Source organism: Aulonocara sp. 'chitande type north' Nkhata Bay, linkage group LG7 (assembly GCF_057382095.1).
Source record: "Aulonocara sp. 'chitande type north' Nkhata Bay isolate Kocher_YH1m ecotype deep benthic linkage group LG7, A_spYH_male_GT1.1, whole genome shotgun sequence".
NCBI classification, from domain to species: Eukaryota; Metazoa; Chordata; class Actinopteri; order Cichliformes; family Cichlidae; genus Aulonocara; species Aulonocara sp. 'chitande type north' Nkhata Bay.
In genome coordinates, this window is record NC_141350.1 from 61346869 (window position 1) to 61359484 (window position 12616).

Here is a 12616-nt window from a genome sequence, read left to right on the forward strand (position 1 = left end):
GTTTACCTGGAAGCACGAACCATTTTCGTCTCTGAATAGTTTCAGAGGTTCTTGGTCTTCTACATTGGCACTGTCAAAGTAACAAAGTGAAACATCAATGCAAGAATTACCTCATAGTTAGTCTTTGATTTTAATGCGTTGTGGCTGATGAATGTATATTCACACAAACATGCAGTGACTTTAGGGCCCACATCATTCCCTGTAACAGAAAACTGATGATCCGCTGCAGTTTTCACTCCTCTTTGCATGGTTTGGATTATCATTAAATTTATATTATGAAAGCTGCTCTTCTATGTGGCAGTTAAGTCAGCATAAAAACGCTCAACTTTCAAATGGGAGGAAAACAGTTTGATCTTAGAGGTGACGGCCCAAATTATACATTAAAGACGCTGAATTATTTGGATCTGCAAACACTGTTTGGTGCATCATTTAGAGTGGTTTTTGTGGGAACACTGGGTGTAGAAGAGTGTGTCTAATCCTATTAACAGAGTGTGTGTGAGATTGATTCCAAACATTATCTGTTTCTGCTTTTATAATAACTCCTTGTTGCTGTCAGGTCATGTATGGTGGAAGAGTCTGGTACCCTTGAATCCCAACTGGAGGCCACCAAGGTAAATACTACTTTTACTGTTAAAGTCACATCAAGGGATAAGTGTGAGGGGTTCAAGGCTGTCTTCACACAGTATGACGACAGACCATGGCCCAAGGCAGAGGGGATATATACCTATACGTTTCAGGCTTCACTTTGTATGGGGTGATGGTATGCACTGCCCAGCTGAAATGTTGATCTGTTACTTTGCTTGTAATGTACTGACCACTCAAAGCATTTTAAAGTACAAATCGCATTTTACACTCCGTTCTTCTAGACTCTTACATCCATGATCAATTCAAATTTTTATATAGTGCACTAAATCACAACAGCAATCGTCTCAATGCGCTTTATATTTTAAGTTAGAGACCCTACAATAATACAAAGAAAATCCCAACAATTATACGACCAACAGGGGGAAAGAAAAGCTTCCTTTTAACTGGAAATAACCTTTGGCAGAATCGGGCTCAGGAAGGGGCGCCCATCTGCCGCCACCAATTGGGGGCAAGGGGAGGAAGACGGGACAAATACACACCATGGAAGAAACTGTGACCAAGTTAGTTTGTATACAACTGGGCTATTATTCACCACAGTGATGAAGTTCCCCTTTGTTTTGATGCCATACAGGATACTTTCATGACATGATTTGATTTGCTGATGCCAACACTAGAGCCTTTGAATAAATTGACAGGTTAGCGATTAAAATGTTTTCTCAACTTTTAAATGCAAGGGCTTAATACCATTCTACCCTAAAAATTTCTGTTCTGGTTCTGCCTGAAGTTTCTTCCTGTTAAAAAGGAGTTTTTCTTCTTCCCACTGTCACAAAGCGCTCGTGGATAGGTTGTTTGATTTTTGGGGTTTTCTTACTATTATTACAGCAGGGGTGTCGAATCCCAGGCCTCAAGGGCCGGTGTCCTGCAGGTTTTAGACCCTGGGTCAACACACCTGAATCAAATGATTAGTTTATTACCAGGCTTCTGGAGAACTTCAAGACATGTTGAAGAGGTAATTTAGCCATTTAAATCAGCTGTGTTGGATCAAGGACACATCTAAAACCTGCGGGACACCGGCCCTTGAGGCCTGGAGTTCGACACCTTTGTATACACGTTCTTCACTTTACAACAGGGGTCTCAAACTCCAGTCCTCGAGACCTGGTGTCCTGCAACTTTTCCATGTGTCCCTGTTGCAACAAGTGGCAGTTCAGCCATTTGATTCATGTTACAGCAGCTCATGAGTGAATGAACAGTGCAATAAAAGTACACTTAAATTTATTTGAGTAGTGTTAGGGGTTGCCACTTCAGCATGCAGTCAAGTTCTGTACTCTTGCTAATGACCTACTGATTTTATTCAGGTGTTTTGCAACAGGGACACATGGAAAAGTTGCAGGACACCAGCCCTCAAGGACTGGAGTTTGAGGCCCCTGCCTTACAATATAAGGCCCCTTGACACTGTTGGTGATTTGGTAAATCATCATTAAAAAGAAAAGAAAGAAAAGCAGAAGTAATAAGCAGCTATTTAACTGCTAATGAACTCACAACTTCCCTTGTGAGTTACTCATTGATGTCACTAGATATAGATTTCCTAGTCACTCCGGTAATGATGAGGCACACTCACTGTCAAGTCTTGAAGCAAGATGGGCATGTTAGTTTCCCCTTAATTATGCTTATTGTTCAAAATTAGGTTGATAATAAACACAGACTAAAATCAGAAAGGAAATGCATTGTTAAGCATCGCACAGTTGTTTGCAGCTTTTATTGAAGGGTGTGTGTGTGTGTGTGTGTGTGTGTGTGTGTGTGTGCACACAGCGTAAGCACCAGGAGATCCGTGCTATGCGCAGCCAGCTGAAGAAGATTGAAGACTTGGGTGCAGCTATGGAAGAGGCACTGATCTTGGACAATAAGTATACAGAGCATAGCACAGTTGGCTTGGCCCAGCAGTGGGACCAATTGGACCAACTGGGAATGAGGATGCAGCACAACCTGGAACAACAGATACAGGCCAGGTATACAGTGCAACAGTAACTGCATGTCACTGAAGTGATGTGAATCTCAAACACTCTACTGCTTTTACAGTTGCTGCGTGAAATGCATGTTTCTTTTTATTCTTCCTCTTTCAGAAATACCACTGGAGTGACAGAAGAGGCTCTGAAGGAATTCAGTATGATGTTCAAGTAAGTGGCTCTCTCCTGACTGCATTAGGTCTTTCTGTGTCAAGGTCAAAATCCTTATCTTCACCCATTTCTTTGTAGACACTTTGACAAAGAGAAGTCTGGCCGTCTGAACCACCAAGAGTTCAAGTCATGTCTCCGCTCACTGGGCTATGATTTGCCCATGGTGGAAGAGGGAGAACCTGATCCTGAGTTTGAGGCCATACTCGACACTGTGGATCCCAATAGGTCTGTTGCATTTCAGGGCGTTTAGAGATCATTTATCCAATCCATATTAATTACCAGTGTCTTAGAAGACAGCACGCACTCACTGCAAATTCACCTTCTTGTAATTGTTGCACTGCAGTTTTAATTTTCTTCTCTGCCAGACATGCTGAACAGGTCTCCTTCAGTGCATGTTTGCTTCATTTTTATGATACCAGTTTAACTTGGCAGGAGTTACAGACCTTCACATTAACCAATTATAGTGTCCAGCACAAGCTGACCTCCAGTCCCCTGCTGAGGTTTCAATTTCCAAGACCTGTAATGTTACCACTCTTACGAACAGGATGCAAACAAATTAGAAAACTCTGCTTTACAGCGCTGTCTCCTTTGGCATCATTATTTGATCTCAAATCTTTTCAAGTTCTTCATTAGAGCAGCATTTAAATGTAGCATATGCTCTTTCCTATGAGGAGGAAAGCTAGTATGTTTCCTGACTGTGAGAACTGTCTGCAGGGATGGAAACGTGTCGCTGCAGGAGTACATGGCGTTCATGATCAGCCGTGAAACTGAGAACGTCAAGTCTAGTGAGGAGATCGAGAGCGCCTTCCGAGCCCTCAGCGCTGAAAACAAACCCTACGTCACTAAAGAGGAGCTCTACCAGGTCAGACATGTTCTGCTCAGTGTGTCAGTGTCAGGTTATCAGTGGTGGTCTCATTGTTGCCTTCTTTCTTTCAGAACCTGACTAAAGAGCAGGCAGACTACTGTCTGTCACACATGAAGCCCTACCTCGACAGCAAGGGCCGCGAGCTGCCGTCAGCTTTCGACTTTGTCGAATTCACTCGCTCGCTCTTTGTCAACTGATCCTTTCCCCACCAGTGACCAATCGGGAAGCGTTTCCCACACACACTTCAATATGAACACACAGCTGAAACTGCATGATCGTGGCACTAGCAATACTCACCAATACCAAAACTCTGTACTCTATTTATCTCGCTCTGACCTAACTCTTTGTGCTTCTCATGGTAGTGAATGTGATTGTTTTTAGCCATTTTAGCTTGTGCTTTCAGTAAATTTAAGAACCTTGCAACAATGCTGTAACACCACCTTAACATTTGCAGTGTGCTTTAATAAACGCTACTGGTTAAAACTGGAATCTGCTGTTCTGCATTTATTTCTGTTTTCAGACTTGGAACCACAGTTGTTGTCAGTGAGTCAGGCTGGTGCAGTCTCTGTCCTAGCTAATCTGTGTCACTCTGCCACTTGATTGGCTATTTTCTCCAACTGGCTGATCTCTCTGGGGCTCTGCTCCATCAAATCGGCACTCAGCTGCCAAATGTTGACTGTCCCATCGGTTTTTCCAACCGCCAAGAGGTGAGGTTTCTGACAGTTGAAGGCCAAACAAGTTGCAGCTTGGTCCGCATCTCCCTGCTCAATTGTAGCTGCTGCTCTCAGTGACCTGTGGCTCAGGTCGAACATCTGCACCTCACCTAGGAAAGTTACACACATGAAGAATCTGTTTTACACGCCGATGTACTGTTGGCTTTCTCCAAGAGGCTTCATTTCTTCATTGTAACCCCACACACGCAGGTACATTTGAAATCAGTGTACTACCTTTTCCAGTGGCTGCAGCAAAAACCAGTGGCCTGGTTGGCGACCACTGCACCTGAAAAATGTAAGAGTCTGAAACTCTGAGAGAGAGCAGTGGGCTGGCCTGCAGCAGCGAGTGAAGGTGGACCAGACCATCAGTTGATCCACTCACAAACAGATTCCTGTAAAGACCATGAGACAGATGTCACTCATGACAAATGTGAAAAGTAAACCCCCTCCTCTTTAATGAATTTATTGTGTGTGTTCTGCAAGTTTACCTGTGGAAGGGGGAGCAGTGTATGGAATGGACAGGGCCGCTGCGGGGCCTAAATGAGAAGACTGCCGGGGCTCTTAGTGTTGCATTCTGGCCCTCAAAGGCTGTTGCAGCTAGTGTTTGAGAAGAGAAGGAGCATCTGAGCAGCAGGCCTCCCTCAGACCCCACGAGGAAGGTGTCAGAATCCCATGGGGACAGAGCCATTGACGTGATACCTACAGTGCTGTTGCTGCGGGCCTGAGGACAACACAAAAATCTGTCTTTTACACAGAAGCATGGTGAGCAGAGGACTGCAAGAAGAATTATGTTCTGTGTCTGGAAAAATTTATGTGTATTATGACCTGAACTGGACTTTTGCATTACTCAAACTATGACCGTCTAAGTAAGTGGGCAGTGACAAGTCAGCCAGGGACTAGAGTCTGAACCATGGTTTGAATAACCCTCATCACTCAGACCACTCAGACCAAGTCCATTCCAAAGACTTTGCAACCTGTGACTTTCTCTTTTTTTCTATATATTCCTCCTGTTTGTTATTTATTCCTGCTGTCTTACCATTTATATTTTATTCCTCTTCAGTTGGTGCAGAGCACCCACAATTTCATTGTACATGTACAATGACAATAAGGAGCTATTCAATTCTATAAAGCACTCTACCAAAACCACTCAGTTGGCTCTTTTCAGGGTCACATTTTCACTGATTCTCTTCATTTTTATTGCGCTCTTAGATAGAAGCCATATTATTAATATAAACAACAGGAAGTCAGCCAGTGGGGTCTTTGCTATGCTACTGCCTGAACATTTCCAAACCATGTGAAACATCTCGGTACCTCATGAAAAAAAAACAAAGAAGATCTAAAATGTTTACTCAGTAGTAGGATGGTCTATCCCCTGAATCAACACACTGATCCAGGGGATAGACCATATTCCCTCCTTCCAATGTTATTGCTAACATTCATTTCAATTTTTTTTTTATATAGCGTCACTGAGGCGTTCCCTGTCCAGCTGTCTCTCCAGTGTGTCCTGGGTCTGCCCCGGAGCTTCCTCAGGGTGGCACATGCCCAGAACACTCAGCCAGGAGGTGCCCAGGAGGCATCCTTGTTAGATGCTCAAACCACCTCAACTGACTCCTTTCGACGTGGAGTAATTGCTCTACTTTGAGCCTCTCTTGGATGGCTGAGCTCCTCACTCTGTCACCCTTTGAAGAAAGCTAATTTCTGTTGTTTGTATCTGCGAGCTCGTTCTTTCAGTCACTACCCACAGTACATGACCAGAAGTGATGGTGTGGACGTAGATCGCTTCGCCCTTATACTCAGCTCCCTCTTCATCACTGCAGCCGCAACCCCAATCCGTCTGTTGATCTTCCCTTTCCCCTCACTCGTAAGCAAGACCCCGAGACACTTGCGGCAGCAACTCGTCCCTAACCTGGGCACTCCACCCTTTAATGGCTTAGCACCATGGCCACAGAATCAGAGGTGCTGATTCTGATTCCTGCTGCAAACCATTCCACTGCGACCTGATGAAGTCAAAAAAATCAACATCATCTGCAAAAAGCAGACAAGATTCTGAGACCACCAAAGTGGAAGCCTTCCACCACTTGTCAAAAAATCATGAACAGAATCTGTGAGAAATGGTAGCCCTGTTGGAGTCCAACACTCACTAAGAACAAGTCCAACTTATTGCTGTTAATGTGGACCAAGCTCTTGCAACAGTGGTATAAGGATCAAATGGCCCGTTGCTATGAGCCAGACAAAATACTCAGAGGGTCTGCCAATCCAGAAGTACCCCCCCCGCCCTGCCGCCAAAGACTTGTTTAACTGCCTCAGTGACCTCACCCACAGTGATGGGGTGATGAGTCGTCCCCCCTTATCCCACTGGGACACTCACGGGGAAAACCTGGTCTTGTTAAGAGAGACACCATCCATCCCACTTTGGATGGAGCAGCTTTCATTTCTACAAATCTGGCCAAACTGACTGTGTTGAACTTGCCTTGTAGTGGTACCCCTTTGTCTTTGCTTATACATGAAGGTGGTTATCAACTCAAACAGTAAACTCAGGGTGTCCCAATCTAGCTATGAGCAAGTTCACATAAAAGGGGCAGCATACAACCAGTCACAATAAGGATGACTAGTGGCAGTACAATAGCCATACAAAAGAGAAGACTATAATCCCTTATGTTAATTCTCTCAGCTGCATCGGTGAGTTTGAGATCAAGTAGAGAAGGAGTATAAAATGTGGAGATTTCTGTGAATGAGACCAAACAACCTTTTATTAGCTGCTACAAACAGGAAATACTATTTAGTGACAAGGTTCCGTCCAGTCACCGGTACTGGGTGCAATTACAATCACATTACATTTATCAGTAACAGTAGGACATCCATCCATCCATTCGCTTCCGCTTATTCTTTTCAGGGTCGCGGGGGGCGCTGGAGCCTATCCCAGCTGTCATAGGGCGAGAGGCGGGGTACACCCTGGACAGGTCGCCAGTCTGTCGCAGGGCCAACACACAGGGACAGACAACCATTCACACTCACATTCACACCTAGTGGCAATTTGGATTATCCAATTAACCTATCCCCACAAGCTGCATGTCTTTGGACGGTGGGAGGAAGCCGGAGTACCCGGAGAGAACCCACGCAAACACGGGGAGAACATGCAAACTCCACACAGAAAGACCCCGGCCTGATGGTGGAATTGAACTCAGGACCTTCTTGCTGTGCAGCAGCAGTGCTAACCACCGTGCCACCGTGCTGCCCTAACAGTAGAACATGCTGTACTAAATTGTTGTTTTTGGGTTCATACCTAAAAACTAAGAGAAAGATCATATGTGTATCCTCATTAGGATAGGGATTTGTGTTGGTGTGTAGGGCTGTAGCCTCGGGTTTACATTGTTAACTGGTAATAAGAGTAATGAGCAATGAGTGATAAGTAAATAGGAAGTAATGTGACTAGTTTAACGAATTGCTTTCTCCAGCAGGTAATTAAGTAATTTTAGCTGCATTACTTTTAAGAAAAGTAATGTGTAATACATGACATTTTTTGAGTAATGCCCCCAACATTGGCAGTCAAAAACAGAAAATGCTGTGCCTACCTTTTCCATTGTGTTGCACCTCCACACCACCATAACATTCAGGAATTTCAAAGTGTTGTTTTTCTGCAGATGAAGAGTTCAGCCTGAAGCTCACCTTGAAACGGCTGCTGCTGTGGGGAACCTGCTGTTGTAGCACGGCATAGGCGGCTTTCTGGACAAAACTGCCTTGCTCAAAACCAACCGTCCACAGCAGCACTCTTCCTCCCGAGCAGGCACTGAGCACCCCGAACTCTCCCTTCTTCTGCAGAGGCACCCAGGAAACCTGCACACATAAATCCTCCCTTCACACTCATGCAAGACCACCAAGCAGGGTCATGCCTGGTTAATATTTGCATGGGAGACTGCCTGTCCATTTACCATTTACTTTACTCTGGAATAATGCTATTTCAGGTTATCCTGGAGTGCTGTGATCAAGTTCAAGTGTGTAAGATCAAGCAACATGCAGCAGGATGAAGAGAGTTTAGCAGAAATGCCAAAAGCATTGTTTCCTCTTACCTGGTAAACAGGGTCTCTGTGGCTGTCTGCAGACAACCCAGTTTGAGCCACTACAGAGTCTTGAGTCCGACTGGTGTCCCAAATCACCACTTCTCCACTGTACAGACCCCCTGCAGCGACAGCATTACACACAATAAATAATTCAGTATTAAAGCTATTAAAATAGCTACTTAGAAGAAGCTTTGTGAAGTCTGGGAAAGGCAGCACCGATCATGCTGTCAGTGATTTCTCAGCCAGATTAGGAGCAACAGTCAAGAGACAAGTAGCAGCTGATGAAGATGGTCAGACAGACCAAGATAGGGATGAGGCTTTATGATAGCTTTATTAACTTTGAAGGATTTAAAACAGCTAGATTTATTTTGGCCAATACAGCTGAGCCTAGTATAAGACAAAGGAGCACCAATGACAGCAGACAATGCTCAGATATTACCAATACTCTGAACCAAAGATTATTCTCAAATATGGTCACAATGTCCCCTTCGAGTCGTGAATTTCTGAATATTAAAGAAGATCAAGTTCACCTCACATTTCAAGCTGGCAGTAGTTAAACTATTACTTAAAAAGCCATCACTTAATACTATGTTTAATACTTTGGAAAAGAGTTATTAGGGCATATTTATTTCTGTGAAGGTGGCATCACTGTACCTGCGATGAGGGAAGGCTGGTTGGGATGACAGCACAAAGCTGTGACTGCAGTAGGAACATCTATGACCAGGTCCGCCTGACTGTGATGCAGGCCTCGACGGTCCAGGTTCCAGGTGCAAACACATGACTTCTCATTGCTCCAGTCTCCATTGTCAATCCTGCCCACCACAAACACAGATCTGAGCCACAATGATAACAGCAGAGCTTTTCCAGCAGTTTACACTTTTTATGACCTGGAGAAAAACATCAGGAAATAATAAGTGGACTGTTAGTATCGTATACATTAACATCAGACACACATACCGACCATAGGCACAGGCAATGACTGAGCCAGTACAACTCCACGAAACACTAGTGACATGCAGGCCTTTCTCTTTAGCGCCGGGATGTTGAAGGGAATGGATGAGTAAGACCTGAAAGATGGAACACCGTCATACAGAGATGTGAACAGGTTTTAGGCAAATCAAAACAGCGATCTGCTGTGCTGATGCCTTGTGAATAACGGGACAGCTGAAAGTAACTTTTTAGTGCAATGTTTCACTTTCACTTCATGATAAAGACCATCAGGTAGTAATATGACCATTCTAGATTCCTTCTGCAGCAGATGACAAACCCTCTCTGACATACAAACGAGTGTTCTGCTTACCCGCTGACTGTGGTCTTCCCAGCTTGCCTGAAACCCGTCAAAGGCATGGCTCCTGACATTTTTCACTAACTCTCTGACGACCATGTCTTCAACCTGCTGTAGGAAGTCCTTCAAGCCAGGCGGCTCTGGTTCATCTTGGTTTTGCTGGATGAGCTGCTCTGTGGCCTGCTCCTGTAGCTCTGTCTGAGTAGAGCTAATGGTAGTGGAAATGACCTGGACCTCTGACTCAGCACTGCGAAACATCTGAGTCTGACATCCTTTCTGAAACCCCAGCAAAAATAATGGTCTTTTTACTAAGGAAGCAAGAAAGGTGAGATGCCTTATGTGATTCACAGTTCAACATAATCCATATGTATCTTATAAACCCTGGTTTAGCCCATCGCTTCATCCACAGTATGCATAAAAGAGAGACAAAGCCACAGTGGAATCACTCATTGGTTTCGAATGTATTTTGAAGGCTCAATGTTAGCATTTTGGCCACTGTCAACCAGATGTTTGTGTGCTAAGTCCATGGTGTGTCCGCTCCAGAACTGCATAAGCAGATGGATGGAGAATTGGGTTTTCCAAAAGGTATGAACAGCACAGATACAGTTAAAAGAGCCTAGCAGACACGTATCAGCTATTGCTGCCCAGGGAAATACCTGTTATTTAAAAAAGCCACACTCAGAAATTTAAGACTTTCCTGTTTAATTACAGGATGAGCTTAAAGGCATTAAAATAATTTTAAAAAAGAATGATGTTTTGATTAGCTGTCCCTTGCAAACAGAAGGTCTGAACCCCAGGTAGGTGGGGCTTTATCATTACTCAAGGCCACAGCTGTGTGCCTGATCTTACTGAAACAGTGATATCTTCTGCCACTGATATACAGAGAGCAAACACTGTGTCTCAATGCGTCTATAAGTGATCCGCCCTCATCATTTGAAATCGTGGTCATGTTTAATAGATGTAACCTGCCATAGATAATGCAACATTATCTATGGCAGGTTACAAGAACAAGAAGAAGTGTTTTCTATCAACGTTAAGTCGGTGCAGTCTGCATGAAATGTCCCTGTTTGCTTGATGCTGCATATTTCATGATGTCATCTTGCAATGCATTCTCCTCTGAATGCAAATGTGTCCACCCAGGAACACCTGAACACGCATGTGTTGCATCAGCTAAAGTTAGCTTCGGATCCAACCAATATTCTGCAACTGTAGACAGCAAGCACGTCGCTGTCCAGGCTAACAGAGTTCTGTGGGGGGCAGACTCGGTGCTGCCCAAACTTACCGACTCCTGCGCCGCCTCGTGAGACTTCCTCCACAGTGACTGGACACTCACCGTGTCCAGGGCTTCGTCTGCGAACATGCTAATAAAAAGGCATTATCAAATATTTTAACATTGATCAGATAAACTCTAAGCACTCCGAGGGCCGTTTGACGCCTTTGGAGCCATTTTACATAAAGCTGGCGTTACCGTGGTTACTGAGATTATCACGCGAGGCAAGAAATAAATCCCACATTCACTTCCGTGTTTGTAGGCGTGAACCAGCGGACATCTTCAGCGTTAAACCCGTGTTCACTAATTGCGGCGGTTGATAATTACATTTCTTTTAAAATACATACAAACAATGGTGTATAGTCTAAAAGATTACCCGTCTGTATGTTGTTAAAAAACTAAGACACCGCCCTTTAATAAAAACTAGGAGTTTATCAGCCTGTCACCGAACTCCGAATGATCTCAAAAGGTCGACTTCGTTCATTTGGACATGGCGTTTGCAGTGGGAGAAACGTTTCGTCATCTAAGCGATTTCTTCAGTCTCAGCTGACTCCAGGTTCCCCCTCCTTATTATAAGCAGTACATTTGCACAGTGACTGAAACTAGCACCACTGAATGAACAATGGGCTGTGAGTTCAGTGGACGAATTTTGGGCGCAGTGTGTTTTGAGCTTTAAAAGCTCGGATGAGTGACGAAACGTTTGTCCCGCTGAAAACGCTACGTCCAGATAAACAGAATCAACCTTTGGGGATTTACTTATTGCGTTTTATGATTTGCAAACCTCTGTGATGGGTCTATGCAAGACAAAACCTTTCCATGTATGAATTTGGCCAAGTATTCTGTCAAGATGATCTCCTTGTATGTGCTTGAACCATTTTCAGAGCAGTGGCTGTTAGGCGGTCATCTGTAGTTGTATCTCTTGATGCAAATATAGCCAGTGGTGAGTGAAGATTGTGTTTTTATGCTTGCAGCCCTTTTGTAGTATTTTCCCAAAAGTCTTGAGGATCATCAAGATGTTTTCTGGCAAAACTCGGAAGACCCTTTATGTTCCTTTTGCTCAGCAGTGGTTTTCGTCTTGGAACTCAGCATGCAGGCCATTTTTGCCCATTTCTGTCTTACGGTGAAGTCTAACTCTCATTCAGCCTAATGCAAAAGTTAATAAACTTCTGTTTATTAAAACAGACCGAAGGATGACAACATAGAATCATAATTTATGATTTACATCATTTCCATTAGTCAAACCATAAAGTAATCTCTTTTGTCCTGTGGCTGAGAGGTTTTATCATTCTGGAAGAGATAACTCCCATCAGAATAGAAGTTATTTATTCAGCTAAGAGGATGAACTGAAGGAGCACACAGCATATGATAAATGAGGATTATTCTGAACTGTGAAACATGCAAAGCTACTCTAATAGCTTTCAAGAATAGTTCAGGAATAAATCCAGAGTTGGGAATGATTACAATAGGTCCACATTTACTGGTTCTTTATCACGCCTCTATATAAATAGCAACACTATGTACTTGCCGTTAGAAATAACTTTTCTAGTCTTACTGACCATTCATGTTCCTTTAGGCCTAACACTCCCACAGCACTTTAATCTACTTCATATCTATAGCCAAGTAAGAAACCCCAGTTAACTTAACATGTCTTTGGACTATGGGAGGA

General features: G+C 43.8%; 2 protein-coding genes across 8 annotated transcripts in view; one reads left to right on the forward strand and one right to left on the reverse strand.

Moving 5' to 3' along the window:
- sptan1 (spectrin alpha, non-erythrocytic 1) overlaps window positions 1–4113 on the forward strand; it is a 37764-nt gene extending 33651 nt beyond the window's left edge. For all 7 annotated transcript variants that reach the window (XM_086301767.1, XM_086301771.1, XM_086301770.1 and 4 more), the window contains 6 exons: window positions 557–611; window positions 2395–2591; window positions 2706–2759; window positions 2838–2984; window positions 3474–3621; window positions 3696–4113. In XM_086301767.1, coding sequence (XP_086157893.1) covers window positions 557–611; window positions 2395–2591; window positions 2706–2759; window positions 2838–2984; window positions 3474–3621; window positions 3696–3821 — 727 coding nt within the window. In that variant the 3' untranslated portion in view covers window positions 3822–4113. The remainder of the gene's footprint in view (window positions 1–556; window positions 612–2394; window positions 2592–2705; window positions 2760–2837; window positions 2985–3473; window positions 3622–3695) is intronic.
- dync2i2 (dynein 2 intermediate chain 2) lies at window positions 207–11178 on the reverse strand. Its single transcript, XM_086301775.1, has 9 exons — window positions 10963–11178; window positions 9696–9956; window positions 9353–9462; window positions 9050–9207; window positions 8405–8514; window positions 8004–8171; window positions 4826–5058; window positions 4572–4729; window positions 207–4447 (listed from the first exon to the last, which is right to left on the reverse strand). Exons 1-9 carry the CDS (start codon window positions 11038–11040, stop codon window positions 4209–4211), a joined length of 1515 nt encoding a protein of 504 aa, XP_086157901.1. The 5' UTR covers window positions 11041–11178; the 3' UTR covers window positions 207–4208.
- Between the last annotated feature and the right edge of the window lie 1438 nt (window positions 11179–12616).